The sequence below is a fragment of the Bos grunniens genome, chromosome 1 (genome assembly GCF_055505025.1).
Source record: "Bos grunniens cultivar Pamir isolate PY7600 chromosome 1, Bosgru_T2T1.0, whole genome shotgun sequence".
Classification (NCBI taxonomy): Eukaryota; Metazoa; Chordata; class Mammalia; order Artiodactyla; family Bovidae; genus Bos; species Bos grunniens.
In genome coordinates this window covers 30,281,177-30,304,854 of record NC_141165.1, presented here as the reverse complement: position 1 = coordinate 30,304,854, position 23,678 = coordinate 30,281,177, and the positions used below count along the sequence as shown (strand labels likewise).

Genomic DNA, 23,678 nt, shown 5'->3' with positions numbered 1-23,678 from the left:
ACTCATTCCGGTGGGCATCAGAATGCGAACCATTACTCAGTGTTCATCTGTGGATGCCAGGTCCCGGTAGGACCTTCTTCTTGAAGTTGGCTTTTGTCTTTTTAAACTTATTAAAACAGCTTATTTCCATCAACAAGGAGCATGTGCGATTTTCTGTGTGATTACCAGAGGTTTATCAGCCAGAATATAAATCCTATTGATTGCAGGACTTAAGGAAGCAAAGTGTAATTAGTGTTGGGTGATTCACACCTTGGACCTTGGAACCTGTCCACAAAGATTCCATTGTCTAGCTATCACTCAGGATAAAATCTTGAGTAAAACAATTTCTGGATTATAACCAGTAATTTCCTGACTTGGAACTAATAAAGCTGTTTTGAAGATTACATCTTGACTTTTGAACTTGACCCTTGCATTCCTTAAAGCCACTAGCATTCCTATGGTCTGTGGCAATGATATAAACACGAATAGTTTATTTGGGGAAGTGAATTTGCCACCTGAGTGACTTTAGTACTGTAGCAAGGGTCTGTTCTGGAATAGAAAATGGCAACCTACTCCAGTATTCTTGCCTGGAAAATTTCATGGATAGAGGAGCCTGGTAGGCTTCAGTCCACAGGGGTGCAAAGAATTGGATACAATTGAAAGCACATACAAGCTTGGGGACTGAGCATGTGTCAGATTTTGCTCCCTGAACACATCTAAGCCATATGTTTGGGGCTCCCAGTTCTAAATCCTTGAGAGTTAGGACAATCCTGGAAACTATGGTGTGGGGCTTGGGCTGGGAAATGGAGCAGACCCAGGGGACAGAGCACTCCTAAGTCCTTGCTGGGTCTTCTGAACTTTGAGGGCCTTGAGGTGACATGACAAGTCAAGCTGAATGGGGCACAGGGAGCTGTCTTATCTGCAGATGACTATTTCTGATGACCTCTCAGTGATTTTCAGTGTTCATCCATCCTCTGGCTCCTTATGGACCTGACAAGCGTGTGACTAGGGTAGGCCAAGCCAGACCTCACCCACGTGAGTGCTGATGTTGTCAAGTTTCTGTAATTCATTTGGAAGGAATAGAAAGGGTGTCAGGCTTCTGAATAGGGGTATAGTAGAGTTCAACTTTCCAAGCAGCAGACCAAAAGCCTCTTGTCCACAAAGGGGCGAGCATAAAAATAGTTTGGCTGTTTCCAATTGGGACCAAATGGAAACCATGTGGACTTCTCACCCAGGAGGTTGATGTAAATCAGCTCTATCTGACTCTTATTTTGAAACATGTAGAACTCTTCTACCAAAGACCAACCTTGTCCTCAGACAAATAAACACCTTATGACTGTGAAAGTAACTATCCAGTATAGGAAGCTATTTTTTAATTTGCTTTGTGAAGTCTGGATAGCATGAAAATGCTCTACTTTGACAAGAGGCTACAAAGTAAATAAATATTAGATACAAAGTGGTTTCTATTGATTCCAGGCACAGAATTCCTTGGGAGACAAAAGACTTTAATGCTCCCATTGTCTATTGGATTAAGTCCAAACTTTTGGCCTGGCATGCAATCCTCCTTAATGTGACCCACCCCTCTTGCCATGTCTACCCTCCCATGTACTCTTGTTCCAGCTAAGATTATAGGCTTGTGGCTTGCATTGCCTTTTTTTTTTTTTTTTAATTTTTAAAATGTATTTATTTATGTCTGTGCTGAGTCTTCATCCCTGCTGTATGGACTTTTCTCTAGTTGTGGTGAGCGGGGGCTACTCCCTAGTTTCAGCGCGTGGGCTTCTCATTGCCGGAGCTTCTCTTGTCGCTGAGCACGGGCCATAGAACGCGAGGGCTTCAGTTGTGGTTCCCGGGCTCCAAAGCACAGGCTCAGTAGCTGTGGTGCACAGGTTTAGTTCTTTCTCCGAATATGGGATCTTCCTGCATCAGGGATTGAACCCATGTCTCCTGTATCGGCAGGTGGATTCTTTACCCCCTGTGAGCTGCCAGGGAAGTCCTGCATTGTTTTTTAATTAAAAAATTTTTTTAAAATAGTGCTAGTGGATTTTGGAAAATCTACTAAAGGGGGGAAGAGGAAGGAGGAAGAGGAGGAGGAGGAGCACCATACTAGGTTATCGTTTGTTTTAGACAGTTGCCATTTGGGAATATTTTCAACCAAAAATGCTCTCAGAGGAGTTGGCTGGGGTTCCTCTGGGGATGAGGAGGATCAGTGTGTCCAAGCCAGGTTGCCGTACAGAGGACAGTCCTTACACTGGGCTGGATGACGTCTGAGGGGATAGGACTGTTGAGTCACTATTCAGCAGAAAGACTATTCACATCAGACAACAGCCAGGGCCTGATAAATGTTCTCACTTTACCTTTTCATCTGGCTTTTTTAGATCACTAAATTATATTTTTTTCAAATTCAGTGAGATTTCACAGAAAAGAAACAAGAATAATTCAAGGACAGAAAAAAGACCACGTAAGAACAGATTAAAATTGGGGATGAGAAAGCCAAAGGGTGAAAAGCTTCATTATAAGGGCCTACGACCACAAATTACAAAACAAAAAAAAAGTGGACTAAAACAGAATAACAGAAAATTAGGCTAGCTTCCACGAGGAATTTCCCAAAGACTGCTCATGACACATCCAGTGATCAATCATCTTGTGCTGTCTCTTCGTAACTTCAAAATGTTAAAGCTAGAGTGGAATTTAGGAAGCTGTGAGCACAAGTCCTTGACTTGCAAAACAGGAGGCTGAGACCATCAGGGCGAGTACTGGGAATGGAATCCTGGTTCCCTACCATTTAGTGCAAACCTTTAATACTTGGACAGCTTCTCTCTTAGTTTAATCTTGCTCAGAGGTTATGGAGCTGGTGACTTCTTAAAATTCCCTCTAAATTACCCTGTTTCTACCTTTTTTTAACTGGAGCATAATTGCTTTACAATGTTGTGATGGTCTCTGATGTGCAGCAATTCAAATCAGTCATGATTTTACATACGTTCCCTCTCTCTTGAGTCTCCCTCCTCCCCTCATCCCATCCCTCTAGGTCGTCACAGAGTGCCAGGCTGGGCTCCCTGTGTTAATCAGCAGCTTCCTGCTAGTTGTCTAGCCTTCACATGGCAGTGTATATATGTCGATGCTACTCTCAATTTGCGCTATCCACGCCTTCCCCTGCCATGTCCAGCAGACTGTTTTTCTAGATTCCACATACATGTGTGTGTGCGTGTGTGTTAATATACAATATTTGCTTTTCTCTTTCTGACTTACTTCACTCTGGATAAAAGGCTCTAGGTTCATCCACCTCACTACAACTGACTCAAATTTGTTCCTTTTTATGGCTGAGTAATATTCCATTGTATATATGTACGACAGCCTCTTTATCCATTCATCTGTCGATGGACATCTAGGTTGCTTCCGTGTCCTGGCTATTGCAAATAGCGCTGCAATAAACATTGGGGTGCATGTGTCTTTTTGGATTGTGGTTTTCTCAAGGTATGTGCTCCATTTCTACCTCTAAGGAATGAGCAGAGGAAAAGAGTTTCCAAGCTGAATTTATCAGGCCTTCTGTTTATTGCAGAGTGTTTCTGTAATTTTTTTTTTTTTTTTGGACTTGTTGAATGTGGCAGAGTCATATTCCTCTTGTGGTTATAGTTCCCGTGGGTATGGCTAAGCTGGTCAGTACTAGGTTTATATGAAGCCATCAGACACTGAGTCTTTTTCTGCACTTGAGTTTTTCTCTCTGTTTGGGGTAATTACTTTAGTAATTACACACAGGCTATGAAAGGAGGAAGTGATTTACAAGATGAATGAAGTAAGAGGAACAGTTTAAATAACCAAAAATACCTTTTTTTCTCTTCTTCCCTGAGGTAGGTTTCACTGTTACAGCCCTGGATGACTCTGCAATCTGGTTCAGAGGTGAACTTCCTCTCTGTCTGGCTGTATGAAAAAAATTAAAAGGTTAAAAAAATAATAATTCAAAGTTGCATGCATGGATTTTTGACACTCTCTAATATCATTTATTGCCTTCATTTTATGTATACTTTGGGCAGAGGTATTTCTCATAAAAAAGAATTATCTGACCCACTGACTTTACTTCTGTCTTGTCTTTTTCATGTTTCTCCCCTCAAAGGCTTGAAGAAAGCATGCAGCCAGGCAGCACCTGAAGAACCAACCTGAGGGCCGTGTGTAAACCCTTCTTTCAGTTCCACAGTTGCCCTCTATACCAGTGGCTCCATTCTCAGGAATTAGTAAGAATGTAGCAGAGAAGAAAACATTTTTGGCACATTTAAATACATATATTGGAGACAACCCTAGTGGCCCAGTAGTTAAGAATCCACCTTCCAAAGCCAGGGACACAGGTTCGATTCCTGGTCCAGAAAGATTCCACATGCCGTGGAGAAACTAAGCCCATGCATTACAACTACTGAGCCTGAGCACCCTAGAGCTCCACAACTTCTCAAGAGAAGCCACTGTTGCAACTAGAGAGTAACCACTGCTTGCTGCAACTAGAGAAAGCCTACATGCAGCAGCAGAGACCTGGCACAGTCAAAAACAAAAATAAATAAATAGGTAAAGTTATAAAATAAATAAGTATACATTCTGATATATTATCACACTAGGGTCACTCTGGACCCTTCTTTCCCTCTCTCTCACACCCCACATCCCATCGACCAGGAAGCAGTGTAGATGTAGAGCGTCCTCTGCTGCCGTCTCGTCTCACCTGGGTGGAACCCTCTCACCTCTCACCACCACTGCTCATCTGAGTGACAACAGCCTCCCAGAAGGTCTCTGTGCCCCCCACCCACACTGAGTCTGTTTGCCACACAGACTGAGTGGTCCTTCTCAAACCTAAGTCCCAACTCAGTCCTGATTCCTCTGTGCTTTCCTAGCTAACAAGGAAGGCACGTGACTCCTGGCCCCGGGACTGCCCAGGCACCTGCTGCTCCTTGTGTGCCGGCCTTGGGGTGTTCCTGGAACACTCCTCATTTATCTGCAGGCTCGATCCCTCCCCTCCTGTGTCTGTGCACAAATGCCACCTCTTCAAGGAAGCCTATACTCAACCATCTATTTAAAGTCACTCTAGGGACTTCCCTGGTGGTCCAGGGGTTAAGAATCTGCCTTGCAACGCAGGTGATGCCGGTTCGATTCCTGGTGAGGAAACTAAGATCCCACATGCCAGGGGTTAACTAAGCTCCTGTGTTACAACTACTGAGCCCACGCACTCTGAAGCCTATGTGACACAATGAAGATCACGCAACAAAGATCCTGAGTTCTGCAACCAAGACCCAACACAGCCAAATAAATAAATGCTAAGATAAAAATAAAGTCACTAAATTCACATGCCTTTTGGCCCTATAATTCTACTTCTAAGAATTTTCCGTATTGCTATATTTGCACCTGACCGTGTGTGTGTGTGTGTGTGTGTGTATTAGCAAACTATAAAGCTATTTGTATTTGAGGATAAAAATAAAACAAAATCACACCCCAACCATTTTTTCCTTCCCCAGGTTCCCAAACTTACTTACCTTGATTGTTTTTTCCTTTTTTCCACAGCAGTTATCATCTTATAGTAAACTATAGCTGGTATATATTTGTTATGCTTTTTAAAAGTTGTCTGACTCCCCCCACCGCTCACACACACACACGTACACAAGCACACTGTGTTCCCAGCCCTCTCCTCAGGGCAGGGATCTTTGTTTTATGCTCTAACATGTGTGTAAGGAAAGACACAGGTAAACACACACACACATACATATGATAAAGGAAAGAAGGAGCGTTATTCCCAAAATTGCATTTTATACATTATAACAAGTAATTAAGAAAGCAAACTTGTCATTGGATAGTGAGGCATTCATGCCTCCTTGGTGGTCGGCAGTAGAAAGCTTCTGTGCCCACCTCTGGCAAGAAGCTACCAGGAGCCTCAAGTAGCTCACAGAGCAGAAAAGGAAATCAAACATTTGGGCCTTACGAAGCATTGGCCTCAAGACATTTTTGCCTTCAATAACATCCTAGAGGGAAATGGAAAAGTTATAAACAATCTTGTAACTTTTTAGTTTGGTATCTACACTTGTTCATCATAAGTTTTAAAATTTCAAAGGATGAAAATTCTAACATATAGAAAATATTGACACTTAAAAATAAAATCTAGGGTGAGGAGAGGGATAAATTAGGAGTTTGGGATTGACATATACACACTGCTGCTGCTGCTGCTGCTAAGTCGCTTCCGTTGTGTCTGACTCTGTGCAACCCCATAGACGGCAGCCCACCAGGCTCCCCCATCCCTGGGATTCTCCAGGCAAGAACACTGGAGTGGGGTGCCATTTCCTTCTCCAATGCATGAAAGGGAAAAGTGAAAGTGAAGTCGCTCAGTCATGTCCAGTTCTTAGCGATCCCATGGACTGCAGCCTACTAGGCTCCCCCATCCATGGGATTTTATAGGCAAGAGTACTGGAGTGGGGTGCCATTGCCTTCTCTGATATACACACTGCTATATATAAAGTAGATAACCAACAAGGACCTCCTGTATAGTGCAGGAAACTATAATAAATATTTTGTAATGACCTATAAGGGAAAAAAATCTGAAAAAAGTTATATATGTATATGTAACTGAATCACTTTACATGATTCCCTTTTTTCCTGTGTTTTTACTAGTATTTTCATTTTAATAACTCTATAGAATTTTATATTTGAAAGTCATTTATGGGTCATCCTATAATACTTCTCTGTAAAAAAAAATGCTTCACTTACAAGTATTTAAATTTTAAAAATTTGTTGTGATCATAAGCCTCTAAAGTATTAAAAAGTCTTCTGTAGTTATTACTCAATGTTTAGACATATGCAATTGATGAATACAATATATTTTATATATTTTGATAAATCCTAATTAAATACAAAAATAAAATTTTATTGACCACCTCTCCCAAAGAGATGGATGGTGCTGTTTTATTTATTTTTATAATTAATTCATGTATTTATTAAAAAATATCACTGCTAAAATGAAGCAGACTTCAGCATCAGTGCTTTTTCTCTTTTTTATTGCTATAGTCGTAACTGCTGAGAAATCTTATTCATATGGATGGGAATGGGATAATAGCTTCAGCAGATTTACTCTCTCTTGTCCTCCAAAGACAGGACACCCAGTTCAATTTAAATGTCAGATAAACAAAGAATAATCATTTTAAGTGTATCCCAAACATTGCATGGAACACACTTATAATTAATTAATGGCACCCCACTCCAGTAGTCTTGCCTGGAAAATCCCATGGATGGAGGAGCCTGGTAGGCTGCAGTCCATGGGGTCGCAAAGAGTCAGACACGACTGAGCGACTTCGCTTTCACTTTTCACTTTCATGCATTGAAGGAAATGGCAACCCACTCCAGTGTTCTTGCCTGGAGAATCCCAGGGACGGGGGAGCCTGGTGGGCTGCCGTCTATGGGGTCGCACAGAGTCAGACACGACTAAAGTGACTTAGCAGCAGCATCTAAAATTCAAATAAATCCCAGGAGTTTTATCACAGCAGTATTATTCAATTATTTGAACTCCTGCGTGTGTGCCAATCGCTCAGTCATTTCTGACTCTTTGCAACCCCATGGACTGTAGCCCATCAGGCTCCTCTGTCCACAGGGTTTTTCAGGCAAGCATACTGGAGTGGGTTGCCATTTCCCTCCTCCAGGTGATCTTCTCAACCAAGGGATGGAACCCGCGTCCCCTGTGTCTCCTGCATTGCAGGGGAATTCTTTACCTGCTGAGCCATCAGGGAAGCCCTTGAACTCCTGAGTTATGGGCTAAAAACTATATAGTGATTGACTAAAAAAAAATTTGTGTGTGTGTGTGTGTAATAAAGTTTTATTAAAGTATAAAAGAGATAGAGAAAGCTTCCGACATAGACATCAAAAGGGGGCAGAAGTAGTACCCTCCTACTAGTCTTTAGTAGGAAGTTATATACCTACTAGCAGGCTGCTAATTAGAGAAAGGAAATATCTCAAAACTCAGAGACTGGCACCAGGCCCCTCACCTCAACATACATTTTGAGATAACATTGGCACAAGGTGAGTTGTCCTGGATCATAAAACAATTGACATGAATCTTGAAGAAAGGCAGTTTTCCAAGCAAAGACATAGTCTCATTAACATGGCTTAAGATAACATTTGCATGAGTAAAACATACTGGTTTGTAATGTCATTTCTGAGTCTTAGGCCAACCGGAACTGGAACCAATTTAAAGAAAGACAGAATCTAGGGTAAATACATAGTTCATTAACATAGTTTAAGAAAAACATTTCCATGAGAAAAATGCACTGGTTAGTTCAAGGTTTGAGAAAAGTTAAGTTCAGGTGGAACCAGGCATCATCATGGCAACACAGAATTTTATTTTATTTTTTTTATTAAAAAAAAATTTTTTAATGATCTATTTATAACTTAATTCCTCCTTCAATTTTGTTAAAAGCAAAAATTCGAAGCCATGTGACCTGTAAAACATGATTTATTTCTGAGTTATTAGAGTCATTCATTTTTTTTTAAACACACTCATATTTTGAACTATCTCTTTGTTTCTGAACCCTAGGGGAGATACTCTGCTCAGATACTTGATGGGGGACAGGTGTGCCTTTCTTTCACAAAGTAGAATGATGACTGTGACCAATGATACCAACCACAGGTACTGGGTCATTATGAAAGGTGAGAATCTGGACATTTTAAGAAACCATCCACATTCCCACAAACGTTGCTACTGGGAAGTTTGTGTGTACTCTTTGTCTTAATGTGTTTGGGCTGTTATAACAAAACACCGTGGACTGGGTGGCTTATAAACAATAATTATTCTTCACAGTCCAGAAGAGGCTGGGAAGTCCAAGATCCAGGTACCAGCAGATTCAGTGTCTGGTGAGAGCCTGCATCCTGGTTCACAGATGGCTGTCTTCTTGCTATAATCCCACAAGGTGAAACAGTAAGGGAACTCTGGGGTCTCTCTCTTTATTTTTGGCTGTGCTGGGTCTTCAGTGTTCTTCCCTTATGGCTTAGCTGGTAAAGAATCTGCCTGCAATGCGGAAGACCTGCGCTTGATCCCTGGGTTGGGAAGATCCCCTGGAGAAGGGAAAGGCTACCCACTCCAGTATTCTGGCCTGGAGAACTCCATGGACTGGTTTGTGCACAGGTCTTCTCTAGTTGCAGAGAGCGGGGGCTACTCCCTAGTTGCAATGCTTTGGCTTCTCGTCGTGGTGGCTTTTCCTGTTGTGGAGCATAGCCTCTAGAGCACACAGGCTTCACTAATTGCAGCTCGTGGGCTCAGTTGCCCTGCAGCATGTGGAATCTTTCCATGTCTCCCGCATTGGCAGGTGGATTCTTAACCACTGGGCCACCAAGGAAGCCCAAGATTAGTGTTCTTGTCAGAAACCAGAGAGCTTGCTCTGTCTGCCTTCACATACCTAGGAAAGACCCTGTGAGGACAAAGCAAGAGCGGGGCCATCAGCTGGCCAGGAAGAGAGCTCTTATCAGGAACCAAAGCAGTTGTAACAGAGACCACAAACTTAGTGGCTTAAAATAGTACACGTGTATCATTTTACAACTCTGGGGGTCAGAGTCCAAAAGGGCTCCTATAGGCAAAAGTCAAGGTGTCAGTGGACCCGCATTCCTTTTGGAGGCTCTGAAAAGAACTTGTTTCCTTGTCCCTTCTAGCTCCTACAGGCCACCATGGCTTATGAACACTACCTCACGTCACTCCAACCTCTCCTTCTATTCTAATACTTCCTTCTCTCTGACTCTAACTGCCTGCCTCCCTCTTACAATGATCTTTTTGCCATGTGAGCAAAGATAGTCACAGGATCTGAAGATTAGGACAAAGACATCTTTGGGGACCTGTTATTCTGTCCCTACACATTCTCAGGAAGAAGAATCTCCTTGAATCACTGGGAAGGTCACCTTTAATTGCAAAACAAAGGTTCCATCTTTTAGGCGGCCCCAATGAGCCTAGGAGAATCCCAGGGACGGGGGAGCCTGGTGGGCTGCCGCCTGTGGGGTCGGGCAGAGTCGGACACGACTGCAGCGACTTAGCGACTTAGTGAATGAGCCTAGGACCAAGTTTCCCACAGCTTACCTTGGAGCAGCGGAGGGGGGTTCCCAGTGTCTGGTGAGGAAATGGCCAGTTGGTCTTTCCCCTGCATCTCTGCATACTCTGCCAGGGGTCTGAGGAGACCCAGAGCTCCAGAACATTGCAAGTAATTGCCACCGAGGTGCAGCTCACTGGGGAAGGGGCGAAATACACTGTTCATTAGATATTTTTTCCCCTCTGTCAAATTTAGATTTGAGGTCTTCAACTCATAAAATAATAGGCCTAGTTACAAAATAATACATAAATAATCATAATAAATAATAATAGGCCACGTCATAAAAAATAGACCTAGTAACTGCATCAGCCGGCCAAAACAGGCATTTAGCACAACACCCTTGATTCTCAAATATAACTAAAGGATCTTTCTATTATAATTAAGAAAAGAGAAACAAAATAACTAGAGGAGGAAAACATGATGAGAAACGTAATAAAAAATCTAAGAACTCATGGGTTAGCAGGCTCTGTAAGTAAGTGTTTATATAACTCAAGACGCAACAGTGCCAAGATGTGACGGGGCGGGGGTGGCGGGGAGCAGGGGACCCTCTCACCGAATGGCACTGTGGCATACGATGGAGCCCAGCCTCGGTCCATTCTGTGGCCCCAGACCACAGTAGCGCAGACTGAGGCTCTGAAGCCTTTGGTTGTTCTCCAGGCCTGAGAAAATACTCTCAATTTCTTCATGTGTAAATCTAAAAAGAAAGGATAGGAACTTTAAAATTTATGCTACCCATTGGATTATTAATGTTAAGTACTTCCAAGGCAGTGAGCAGTACTTCTGCTGGTCCTCAGTTTAGGCTTCCAGGGCTAGGGCTGCCTGTGGGGGTCGGCTGGGATGAATGAGGCGGGCAGCCTGCCTGTGGAGGAAAGGGGACCCGGAGTCTGCCTCCTGGGCAAAGAGAGCAGAGGCCTGTTTGAAGTACCCATTCAAGGGAGCAGATGGAGAGCAAGTTGTGAATCCTGAAGGTGAGAGAGGTGGCCCAGTTGGTAGTCTGGGAAGACTCACTGGTACCAGGACTCTGTAAGGAGAATCCTCTTAAGCCATGTCCACAGCAGGTTCAGGAAAGTTAAACCTCTCAGCCCTCCTTGGCCCTGAGGTCCTCTTGCCTTAATCTGCACAATCCCTAGAGTTTCAAAGTGAAATCACACCCATCATCTCATTCATGCCAGCAACAGCCTCTGTGGGTAGGTAGGGATTAGGTCAAGAAACTGAGGCCCAGCAACATGTTTGGGGAATTTGCAAAGTCAAGGCTTGAACTTTAAAATAAAGTGAGAACTTGCCTGGTGGCACAGGACTTCCCAGGTGGCTCAGATGGTTAAGAATCTGCCTGCAACACGGGAGACCTGGGTTGGATCCCTGGGCTGGGAAGACCCCCTGGTGGAGAGCATGGCGACCCACTCCAGTATTCTTGCCTGGAGTATCCCATGGACAGAGGAGCCTGGCAGGCTACAGTCCATGGGATCACAAAGAGTCAGACATGACTGAACGACTAAACTCATATATACTCCCTGGTGGCACAGTGGATAAGAATCCACCTGCCAATGCAGGGGACACAGGTTCGATCCCTGGTCCAGAAAGATCCTACATGCCACAGAATAACTAATCCTGTGTACCACAACTAGTGAAGCCCACATGCCCAGAGCCCATGCTCTGCAGCCACTGTAATGAGAAGCCCATGCCCATCAATGAAGAGTAGCCCCTGCTCTCCACAACTAGAGAAAGCCCTCACAAAAGAAACGAAGACCTAGCACAGCCAAGAATAAAATAAATAAAAATTTAAAAAATGAAGTGAACAGTACTGACAGAAATAACTTTAAAATTTATAAATGTATTCAACAAGTAATTATTGAGGACCACAGTGGCTGAGGGGATGCAGCTGTGTATGAGAAAGAGGGGCGTCCTGCCTGCTGGACTTCATAGTCTATCAGGGAAAATGCTGAGGACAGAGCTCCAGTCCCCAGAGGGCAGTGACCTGCAATCTGTCCATGTTGAGGTCTCAGTGCAGACTCCCAGCTACCCAACCCTGACAGCTCTAGGTGTCAGCAGCAGCAGTATTTCCACTGACAATTAAAACAAGCTGTTTCTTAAAGACGGGAATTCCTTCTTTCTTCCCCGCAGTGCAGGTCTCTGGGTCCAGCACAGCAACTGGAGTCTAGAGGGTCTCCTAGCAGTGGGGTTGGTTCTACTTGGTCCATTTGGGGAGCTCTGTGGCTGCTCCTGAATCACTGCATGGTGTCCCAAGGACCCTGTCCTTCTGCTGCCCTGAATTAAGAGACCCTAAGGCTCCTGGTGGCTCAGTGGTAAAGAATCCGCCTACAATGCAGCAGACATAAGAGATGCAGGTTTGATCCCTGGGCAGGAAGGTCCCCTGGAGGAGGGCATGGTAACCCACTCCAGTATTCTTGCCTGGAGAATCCCACGGACAGAGAAGCCTTGGCAGGCTTCAGTCTGTACGTTCACACAGAGTCAGACATGACTGAAGTAACAGCATAAGGCTCCTCCCAGCATTTCAGAAACGCGGAGAATCTCCACAGAATATTGACTTTCCCCAGCTTGTGCTGATGGACTTGTTCTCTGTCACCACCAGGGCCCTAATAAGATCCCAGTCCTTTAGTGGGGTCTTTGTGTCACTGAGCTACCACTTCTCAGGCATGACTTCACAGCCCACTGGCCTTTTGAGTACAGGGCACCACCTGGCTCCGTGGCAAGAGTCACAGAATCATAGACTTGGGAAGTGGAAGAGATCAGCTCATAGATCAGACAGGTGGCACGACCGACCCCAGATCACATAAGCAGTTTGAAATCTTTTATGGATTGTAAATTAAGACCCCAGCAGTCTAGTATCATTGATTAAAGGTGGACTCTGAATCAGACACCTGAATTCACATCTAGTCTCCATCCCTAAGAACCAAATGGCCTTGAACAAGCCAGTTAATCCCCCTGAGTTTTTCCTTACCTATAGTCAAGGGTTAGAAACGGTACATATCTATCATTATAATCATACATCTCTATGTAATGGTATATATTGATACATATCTACTGTAATGAGAAAATCCACGTCCTGTGCTTGGCATGCAGTAATAACCATTAGCAAATATTGTCATTATTAGTATTATTGACTTTGACCTCCCTTGACCACTCGGAGCCCAGCCCTCTGAAGGACTTGCTCTGCTCTTGTCTGGCACCATACCTTTCCTCCCACCTTCTTTCCTAGTGAACACTGACCATGTCTATGGAACTGCAATTCCCCTTATCCAAACTACTGCTAAAATGTATATCAACAACTTTTGTGATATTCAGACTTTCCGCCTTGTGCTTTACATAATCAAGAGCGTGTCTCCTCCCTCTGTACACTGAGGACTCCCTTGGACAGTGGCAGTGCCTTAAGTACACTTATATCTTCCTTAGCAACAAGCACCATGCCTTGGACAAACTAGCCTTCGACAAATGTTTGTTAAAAGAATAAACAAATGACTAGAGACTCTTTTTGAGAACCCTAACATTTACTAGGAACATGAACTCTAAGGAAGTTTTAGGGTGTCCTTTGCAGCAATGACTTGATTAGACACAAGGAACTAGGATATTTCCCTCCCCTGCCTTTGCCTCCCCCAGCTGCCAGCGAGGGCGGGCGTAGGCATGGGGAACTTTGAAGGATCTGCATTCCAGCCTTACCTGCAGTAGTCGAGGACAAGAACATGCAGACTGCTGAGATGCAAAGCCTGCCCAAGCCTCCCCAGAGACCATGGATCCATCTTGCAGTCAATGAGTTCCAGGGTGGTAAACGGGCAGCGGGTGTGCCCCTTCGATTCTAGAAGCAAAGCCTGAGAATGCAAGGTTAAAAGTGCAGACACAATGAAAACAAACATGATCTGTGTTTGGTTTTTTATATTCGAGTTTATTCTTCATTTAACTTTTAAACACTACTATGGTTGAATATTGGAGAAGGCAATGGCACCCCACTCCTGTACTCTTGCCTGGGAAATCCCATGGATGGAGGAGCCTCATAGGCTACAGTCCATGGGGTCGCTAAGAGTCGGACACAACTGAGCAACTTTACTTTCACATTTCACTTTCATGCATTGGAGAAGGAAATGGCAACCCACTCCAGTGTTCTTGCCTGGAGAATCCCAGGGATGGGGGAGCCTGGTGGGCTGCGGTCTATGGGGTCACACAGAGTCAGACATGACTGACGTGACTTAGCAGCAGCAGCAGCAGCATGGTTGAATATGATCTGTGTTTTTATAAATTACTTCAAAGTCACTTATGTTAATTATTCAACATTTTGGCCTCTAAGATAACTTTCTAGTTACCCAAAGAGAAAGTGGCACAAAAACAAAATAATTTCCCTTTAAAATGAAGACTCACTAGGAATTCCCTGGCTGTCCAGTGGTTAGGACTCCATGCTATCACTGCCAAGGGCCAGGTTTCGATCCCTGGTTAGGGGACTAAGATCCCACAGCTGCTTGGCGTGGCAAAATAAATAAAAATTTAAAATAAAAGATAAAATGAAGACTCATTGAAGAATTGTTCAGGAAACATCAAGCTTTATGATGAGAGAAAATACACGGTAGCACAATATAAGCACAAGTCTAAGGCAAGGTCATTTCTTGCTGTAACGAAGGATCCCAATGACAGTGAAATTCCAACCTGATAGGAAAAAGTATTTAAAGCTAAAAAACACGAAAGCTGCCTTTTTAGCAATTAGAATCACCATGACCTGAGGATTCCCTCAGTACAGAATTTAAGCCTGAAAGTGACTTTGGTAGGGTTTGGAGGATGTAGGGTTTTGTGAGGTAATGACATGTGGGTCAGAGACAGGATTCCAAATTACAGCTTGGTTGAGAATAAAAAAGCCCTTGCAATCTTAACTACAGAGCTGGTGCCTGAGGCTTCTTTAATGAGAGAAAGTCTAGTTTGAGTGCTGGATCAGATTTCTCAAGCTGTATTTCTGACAGAGGAGGCTATGTGGCACATCCCTGCTGATGTTAACGTTGGTCTGTGCAAAATAAACTCTGGACCAGGTCCTAAAGATCTCAACCAGTGGTTTGCAGGGTTACCCGCCCTGCTGTGGGCAAGACCACGGCCGTCTGATAGAATTTCTCAGCAGCCTTCAGCTGACCGAGAAAGTGAAAAAGTAAAAGTGTTAGTTGCTCAGCTGTGTTCGACTCTTTGTGACCCCATGGACTATAGCCCACCAGGCTCCTCTGTCCATGGGATTCTCCAGGCAAGAATACTGAAATGGGTAGGCATTCTCTTCTCCAGGGTATCTTCCCCACTCAGGGATCAAACTCAGGAATCTCCTGCATTGTAGGCAGATCCTTTACCATCTGAGCCACCAGAGAAGCCTGTAGATTACCAAGAGGGCTACATTTTAAGGAACTGTTAAGGATCACTTTTAACATGCATGAATAGCATTCTCTTTCCAATTTGAATGAACTGAGTACCTGACTGAGCCTCTGAATAAAAAAAAATTAAAAATTCTGTTTATATATTTAAAATAACTTTTTAAAGATTCATTTTAAAATTAAAGTCAAAAACATATAAAATTTACCATTTTAATAACTTTTAAGTGTACATCTCTGTGGCTTTAAGTGTATTCACACTGTTGTGCAAGCCCCATCACCATTCCTCTCCTGAATGTTTTCCATTGGTCAAAACTGAACCTCTGTACCCATTCAACAAACGCTCCCATTGTTCTCAGCCCCCAGCCCCTGGCAACTGCCAATTCTACTGTCTGCTCTATGAATTTGACTACTCTAGGTACCTCATATAAGTGAAATGATACACTATCCTTTTGTTTCTGACTTATTTCACTCACTTCAAGGTTCATCCATGTTGTAGCATGTGTCAGAATTTCCTTCAAGTTATGTCCAACCTAGATAGCATATTCAAAAGCAGAGACATTACTTTGCCAACAAAGGTCTGTCTAGTCAAGGCTATGGTTTTTCCTGTGGTCATGTATGGATGTGAGAGTTGGACTGTGAAGAAGGCTGAGCGCCGAAGAATTGATGCTTTTGAACTGTGGTGTTGGAGAAGACTCTTGAGAGTCACCTGGACTTCAAGGAGAGCCAACCAGTCCATTCTGAAGGAGATCAGCCCTGAGATTTCTTTGGAAGGAATGATGCTAAAGCTGAAATTCCAGTCCTTTGGCCACCTCATTCGAAGAGTTGACTCATTGGAAAAGACTCTGATGCTGGGAGGGATTGGGGGCAGGAGGAGAAGGGGACAACAGAGGATGAGATGGCTGGATGGCATCACTGACTCGATGGACGTGAGTCTGAGTGAACTCTGGGAATTGGTGATGGACAGGGAGGCCTGGCGTGCTGTGATTCATGGGGTCACAAAGAGTCGGACACGACTGAGCGCCTGAACTGAACTGAACTGAATATCTGACTGTATGTATATACCATATTTTGTTTACCCATTGGTCTGTCAGTAGATAGAAAAAAGTATTTAAAGCTAAAAAACACGAAAGCTGCCTTTTTAGCAATTAGAATCACCATGACCTGAGGATTCCCTCAGTACAGAATTTAAGCCTGAAAGTGACTTTGGTAGGGTTTGGAGGATGTAGGGTTTTGTGAGGTAATGACATGTGGGTCAGAGACAGGATTCCAAATTACTTGTGAATAATGCTGCTATGAACATGAATGTATAAATATCTCTTTGAGACCCTTCTTTCAATTCTCTTGGGTACGTACTCAGAAGTGGAATTGCTGGATGATATAGCAGTTCTCTATTTTTAATGTTTGGAGGAGCCACCATACTATTCTCCATAGTGACACCATTTTACATTTCCACCAAGAGTGCACAAGGGTTCCAATTTCTCTGCATCCTCATCAACACTTTATTTTCTGCTTTTTTGAATAGTAACCATCTTAGTTAACATGGGGTGGTATCTCATGGTGGTTTTGATTTGCATTTCTCTAATGATTGATAGTGGCCCCCAAAAAGATTTTCACAACCAAGATAATCACGATGGTGTGATCACTTACCTAGAACCAGACATCCTGGAATGTGAAGTCAAGTGGGCCTTAGAAAGCATCACTACGAACAAAGCTAGTGGAGGTGATGGAATTCCAGTTGAGCTATTTCAAATCCTGGAAGATGATGCTGTGAAAATGCTGCACTCAATGTGCCAGCAAATTTGGAAAACTCAGCAGTGGCCAGAGGACTGGAAAAGGTCAGTTTTCATTCCAATCCCAAAGAAAGGCAATGCCAAAGAATGCTCAAACTATCGCACAGTTGCACTCATCTCACATGCTAGTAAAGTAATGCTCAAAATTCTCCAAGCCAGGCTTCAGCAATATGTGAACCATGAACTTCCAGATGTTCAAGCTGGTTTTAGGAAAGGCAGAGGAACCAGAGATCAAATTGCCAACATCCGCTGGATCATCGAAAAAGCAAGAGAGTTCCAGAAAAACATCTATGTCTGCTTTATTGACTATGCCAAAGCCTTTGACTGTGTGGATCACAATAAACTGTGGAAAATTCTGAAAGAGATGGGAATACCAGACCACCTGACCTGCCTCTTGAGAAACCCGTATGCAGGTCAGGAAGCAACAGTTAGAATTGGACATGGAACAACAGACTGGTTCCAAATAGGAAAAGGAGTATGTCAAGGCTGTATATTGTCACCCTGTTTATTTAACTTCTATGCAGAGTACATCATGAGAAACGCTGGACTGGAAGAAACACAAGCTGGAATCAAGATTGCCGGGAGAAATATCAATAACCTCAGATATGCAGATGACACCACCCTATGGCAGAAAGCAAAGAAGAACTGAAGAGCCTCTTGATGAAAGTGAAAGAGGAGAGTGAAAAAGTTGGCTTAAAACTCAACATTCAGAAAACTAAGATCATGGTATCTGGTCCCATCACTTCATGGCAAATAGAGAATAGGGAAACAGTGGAAACAGTGTCAGACTTTATTTTTTGGGCTCCAAAATCACTGCAGATGGTGATTGCAGCCATAAAATTAAAACTCCTTGGAAGGAAAGTTATGACCAACCTAGATAACATATTGAAAAGCAGAGACATTCCTTTGCCAACAAAGGTCCGTCTAGTCAAGGCTATGGTTTTTCCAGTGTTCATGTATGGATGTGAAAGTTGGACTGTGAAGAAAGCTGAGCGCGAGAATTGATGCTTTTGAAGTGTGGTTTGGAGAAGACTCTTGAGAGTCCCTTGGACTGCAAGGAGATCCAACCAGTCCATCCTAAAGGAGATTAGTCCTGGGTGTTCATTGGAAGGACTGATGCTGAGGCTGAAACTCCAATACTTTGGCCACCTCATGTGAAGAGTTGACTCACTGGAAAAGACCCTGATGCTGGGAGGGATTGGGGGCAGGAGGAGAAGGGGATGACAGAAGATGAGATGGCTGGATGGCATCACCGACTCAATGGACGTGAGTCTGAGTGAACTCTGGGAGTTGGTGATGGACAGGGAGATCTGGCGTGCTGCAATTCATGGAGTCACAAAGAGTTGGACACAACTGAGCGACTGAACTGAATTGAATGATTGATGGTGTTGAAAATCTTTTCAGGTGCTTCTTGGTCATTTGTGTATCTTCTTCAGAGAATGTCTGTTCAAGCCCTTGACCATTTTAAAATCAGTTTGCTTATTTCTTGTTGTTGAGTTATATGAGTTCTTTATATATTCTGGATATTAACCCCTTACCACATATATGCTTTGCAATTATTTTCTCCCTTTTCACTCGGTTGATTGTGTCCTTTGAAGCACAGAAGTTTTTCATTTTTATGAGGTCCGATTCACTTAATGAGTGTGTGTGTGTGTTGCTTGTGCTTTTAGTGTATATCTAAGAAATCACTGCCAAATCTAACATTATGAAGCTTTTCCTCTATGCATTGTTCGGAGAGTTTTAAACATATCTTTTTAAAATGTGTTGATTGACAGGCAGGTTAGGGAGAAATATCCAAAGGTCAAAGAATGAGAAGAAAATGACCCAGAGAGGTATGCGGCCCTGAAGCCAGCTTTCCCTTTTGACAGCATCATTAAAGCAGTAGATTTGGGCTTTGATTTTAATGGATCATACAGTCCAGGGGACAAGGTGAGCAGTCCAACAGGAAATCCTGAATAGAGGTGTGGCTCAAAACATAAAGTGGATTGTAGTGCTATGTCCTTAGAGTAACAAAGAACTAGAAATAAACCCAACTCTTCCCTTCCCCAAAGGATCCCAGGGAAAATGGCCCATCTCAAATTGAGTATATGGAAAAAAATACATCCCCTGAGAACTCACAAAACTAGCCTTAGCACAGGTTTGCAACTTGAATTAACATCACCAGAATGGTTCAAAAAACCTTGAAAGTGAAAGTGTTAGTCACTCAATAATGTCTGACTCTTTCCATCCCATGGACTGTAGCCTGCCAGGCTTCTCTATCCATGGAATTCTCCAGGTTAGAATATTGGAGTGGGTCATCATTCTTTTCTCCAGGGGATCTTCCCAACCCAGAGACAACCCAGGTCTCCTGCATCACAGGCAGATTCTTTACCATCTGAGCCACCAGGGAAGCCCCAAAGAAACCTTAGATTAAGAACTTAATTTTGGGACTTCCCTGGCAGTACAGCAGTTAAGACTGCATTTCCACTGCAGGGGACACAAGTTCCATCCTTGGTTGGGAAACTAAGATCCTGAATGCCATGTGGTATGGCCAAAAAAAAAACCAAAGGAAAAAAAAAAAAGAATTTAACAGCTCTGAGCGTGTGGTAGAAAAACCTGTAAATATTCTCTGGAGAGAGCTATCTGCACATCAGAGCTCAAGAAATTGCCATAGCTATTTTTGTCCCCACAAAATATGAATTTACAGTAAAAAAAAAAAAAAAAATCACAAAAACATACAAAGGAATGCCCTCATAAGTAAGAACCAGTAGAAGCAAGAGTCAGAAATGTCAGACTCCAAAATAATTCAGATTATTGAAATTATTAGACATAGATTATAAGTTTAAACATTCAGAGAAATAAGGGACTTTCAAAAAGGCTAGGAACTGGAAAAATTAGTGTTTTTTGTGTTCTGTTTGAGTTTTTCTCCACCCCAGAATCATGATTCTGGTGTTGTCCTAGACTATCTTCTAGAAACCTTATTGTTTTGCCTTAAATAATATATAATCCATCTGGAATTGATTCTGGGGTATGATGTGAAGTAGAAATCAAGCTTATTTATCTCCCATATTGTGTATGTTAGCTTATCTTTTTGTCCTCAGTGAAAGGATTTACCTGAATTATCTGATTTGCCCTTGCCAGAAGTAAAGTCCTATATATAACTTATGACTCACTATAAAGGAAGTTCAATATAAAAAATAATGATATTTAATCTATAAGTGTGTTTTCAGCAAACCATCATTCAAGACTGAAGGCTATGTGTTATACAATAGCAGTCAAAATTAATAAACATGGAGAAATCTTGACAACATAATGTGAGTAAAAGAAGTCATAAAATCACACAAAGTACAATTCACGTAGGTAAGTAAAAATATACATGCATATGTAATAAAAGCATAAAAACATGAATGGGGTTGATACACATCAACTCCAGGCTAGTGGTACCTCCTGGAAGTAGATGGGGGAGAAGAAGAAAGATGGCACTTTAGCTCTTGTATTTGTAAGTATCTTCAATATCCATTCCTTAAAAAGTATATTATGCAACGGTGAGTACATAGATGTCAGTTCTATTATTTTTTGCACTTTTATATGTCTGAAATATTTCACTAAAAATACTTTTAAAAAAGAATAGTTTGGAGCATATCAGTCAACAACCACATAAACTATAGCTGGAACACATGATAATATGCTTACATTCAATTTTAAGGTTAAATGGAGAGCAATTTTTAAAATGCATGACTCACAAGTCTGGCGATCTCTGGGTTGCTCAGTTGAAAGCCCCAGATGCAGATCTCTCTCCCCAGCATGTAACACTCATCCCGAACAGTCATGAGCAAAGGTTCCAAGGAAATTGGTAGGATGCCTGGCGGGGAGTCATCAGGTCTTACCAGTACAAACTAGAATGTTAAAAAAAACTACAGGTGGGCATCATAAACGGAGGTTCATGTGTCCAAATATGTAGAGAAAAATATCATCATTAGACAACATTAGAAGGACATTACTTATTAACTTTGGATCAAGTGTGCATTGGGGTTCAACACAAACTTAGGGAGTTCCTGCCTAAGCTTCATGAAAAGTCCCACAAGGCAGAGATTTTTTTCCAGCAGGCTACTGTCCATAACTGGGTCAGGAAATCAATTTAGTGGGTTGTTACCAGCTTTTTCTTTATTTCTTTAATGAAACAGAAAAGAAGGGAAATTATCTGAGTATATACTATGCAGTAAGGAATAACAGTCTCATGACACTTTCGTTTTACTGACGTTCGAAATCAAAATGGAGACCCAACCAAAGCAACCCAACATAAACAGCTCTTAGGGTCACACAGATTCCAGTACTTATATACTTGGTCATAATGTTAATTATATTTCTGATGGTGATTATAATTAAAAATACTTGGAAAATACTGCTGACATGGTTATAAACTTGAATAAAGTTTATGATTAACCCTATGATTAAGTAGTGCAGCCTAATTATAATAACAACAACCAGAAAAAATGAATTAGGCCAATGCAGGAGACACAGGAGACTTGGGTTTGATCCCTGCGTCAGGAAGATCCCCCAGAGGAGGGCATGGTAACCCATCCCAGTATTCCTGCCTGGAGAATCCCATGGATAGACCAGCCTGGTGGGCTACAGTCCACGGAATTGCAGAGTCGAACACGACTGAAGCGACTGAGCATGCGCAGGAGCGCAGGTCGGGAAGAGGAGAAGTGGAGAGTGAAAGCCTGAAGGAATATAGTGGGTGTGGGCAGCTTTCCTGAGAATGGGAGTTCAGAAAGAGAGAGAGATTTAGACAGGAACTGTGGGAGGGTTTCTCTGTGGAGGGTGCAATGTAATCACCCTCCCAACCCCAGAAACATTCAGGAAAAATATGGGTGGAATGGATTTGTGTCAAAGTCTTAAGTAATGGTATTTAAAGTACCCATCTCTATCTAATTATTTTGTTTAATTTGTTGTCTTGCTTAACACCCAGCATTTTATGAAATCAGTAGGTATGTGGTTATTAAAACACAGATTGTCTTTCTGGGCTGGTGATAGAGAAGTTGTGAAGCTGGACAGTCCGTCTTTGGGTGCCAGGCTCCCCCTTCTGGTCACTCAGGCGCCCCTTCCTGAGCTGACCACTTAGGCTGGCCTCTCTTCCTCCCCCCTGACATTCAACCAGTAGATTTAATCTCAGAAAAGATGTGACATCAGGTTTTTTTCCCCTGAAATCCAAATGATATGCTGTCTTACTCCAAGTGAGATGGGAGGGGTGTGGGTATTTGCAGGTCAAGCTTGATGGCTTGGACGCATCAGATGTCAAGACAAGGAGACATTCTTTTGGAGGGTCGGGAGTGCTGGCGAGGGAGGTTCTGCAATGATGACAAAAGGGATGCTTTCGAGCTGGACTCTCCAGACATAGAGTGGGAGGAAAGGCAGGCTGGCCGTTCCGGAGGTGAAGCGGGGTGAGAACAGGCAGAGCTGCTCGAAGGATGAAGGACGGGGATGGGCAGACTGGGAGGGAGGAGTGGGAAGGTAGGAGGAGTGCCGAGCAGACTTTGGTGCCAGAGTCAGGCTCTGGACGGCATGCAGGCAGGAACGCAGAGCGGGCGACCCCGCCAATTCTGGGCTTGAAGGGATTGAGGATCCATGTTCCTTGGTTTCTTGAGAGGATACACTCACCTTCCTGAGAATCCGTTCATGGTTGATGCTGGCTTTCAAGTCCCTTTTGATGGCTGGACACACAGACGTCTGAGTCTGTACACAACGCTTCTCGTATGTTTTCAGGAACTTTTGAAGAATGGAAACAATGGACTGGGGTGCTCCTTTAGTTTTTCGTTTTCCTTGCTTTTCTCTTGGCATTGTTTCATAGCGTTAGATTCCACTTGGATTCTGAGAACTGTAACTTGCCCTGAAACCCAGCACACAGATTATCTTTTTAAAGAGGAGATCACACTTTCCCACTAAAAATGAGCAAATATCGCTGCACACCTTCTCTGAAAATCATAAAGTACTTCACTAATCTTAAAATGAGAGTGGAGAATCAGAGCAGAAAATTTCAATTTGCAAGGACTATACTCATGGAAATGGATTCTTTCTTTTAGATTGTTTAAAATGGGGGAAGTTCTTTGAATTCAATTGTAAAGGAACACAATTAACATTAGTAGTGGGCTTTAAATACTTCCACGTTCATATTGATTTAAAAGTGGCATAATTTTCTTTTAGACATAATTCCTGCCACGCAGTAATTATAGTGGTTAAGAATGTGGGCTTTGGAAGGTAACAAACTTGGATTTTAGTCTTATCTCCACTACTTGATTTACTGTGTGGCCTTAGAGAAATTATAAACTCTTCAAGCCTCCATTTCCCAATCTGTAAAATGGATTATGGTTGTCATAAAGGTTAAATGAGATGAGTTTATAAAGCACTACACAGTGCCTGGCATGTAGTGATAAGGAAACATTTTTATTATTATTGATGTTATTTTTACTCTGCTGGCTGCAAGAGTCAGTTCTAATTTTTGT

At 42.7% G+C, this 23,678-nt stretch overlaps 1 protein-coding gene across 7 annotated transcripts in view; it reads right to left on the bottom strand.

Moving 5' to 3' along the window:
• Positions 1 to 23,678, bottom strand: part of LOC147379218 (uncharacterized) — a 62,843-nt gene that overhangs the window by 33,965 nt on the left and 5,200 nt on the right. For 4 of the 7 annotated variants that reach the window (XR_015154321.1, XM_086373836.1, XM_086374033.1 and 1 more), the window contains exons 2-7: positions 22,837 to 23,065; positions 20,919 to 21,071; positions 13,734 to 13,882; positions 10,612 to 10,752; positions 10,049 to 10,194; positions 3,802 to 3,894 (exon numbers count right to left, since the gene is read on the bottom strand). Coding sequence is in view for 6 of the 7 variants with exons in the window: in XM_086373836.1 (XP_086229962.1) it covers positions 3,802 to 3,894; positions 10,049 to 10,194; positions 10,612 to 10,752; positions 13,734 to 13,882; positions 20,919 to 21,071; positions 22,837 to 23,016 (862 nt within the window). In the remaining variant the exon portion in view is untranslated. Of the gene's footprint in view, positions 1 to 587; positions 1,973 to 3,801; positions 3,895 to 8,422; positions 9,393 to 10,048; positions 10,195 to 10,611; positions 10,753 to 13,733; positions 13,883 to 20,918; positions 21,072 to 22,836; positions 23,066 to 23,678 lie in introns of those variants that run through there. The other 3 variants (XM_086374213.1, XM_086374300.1, XM_086373926.1) reach the window with 3 other exon arrangements.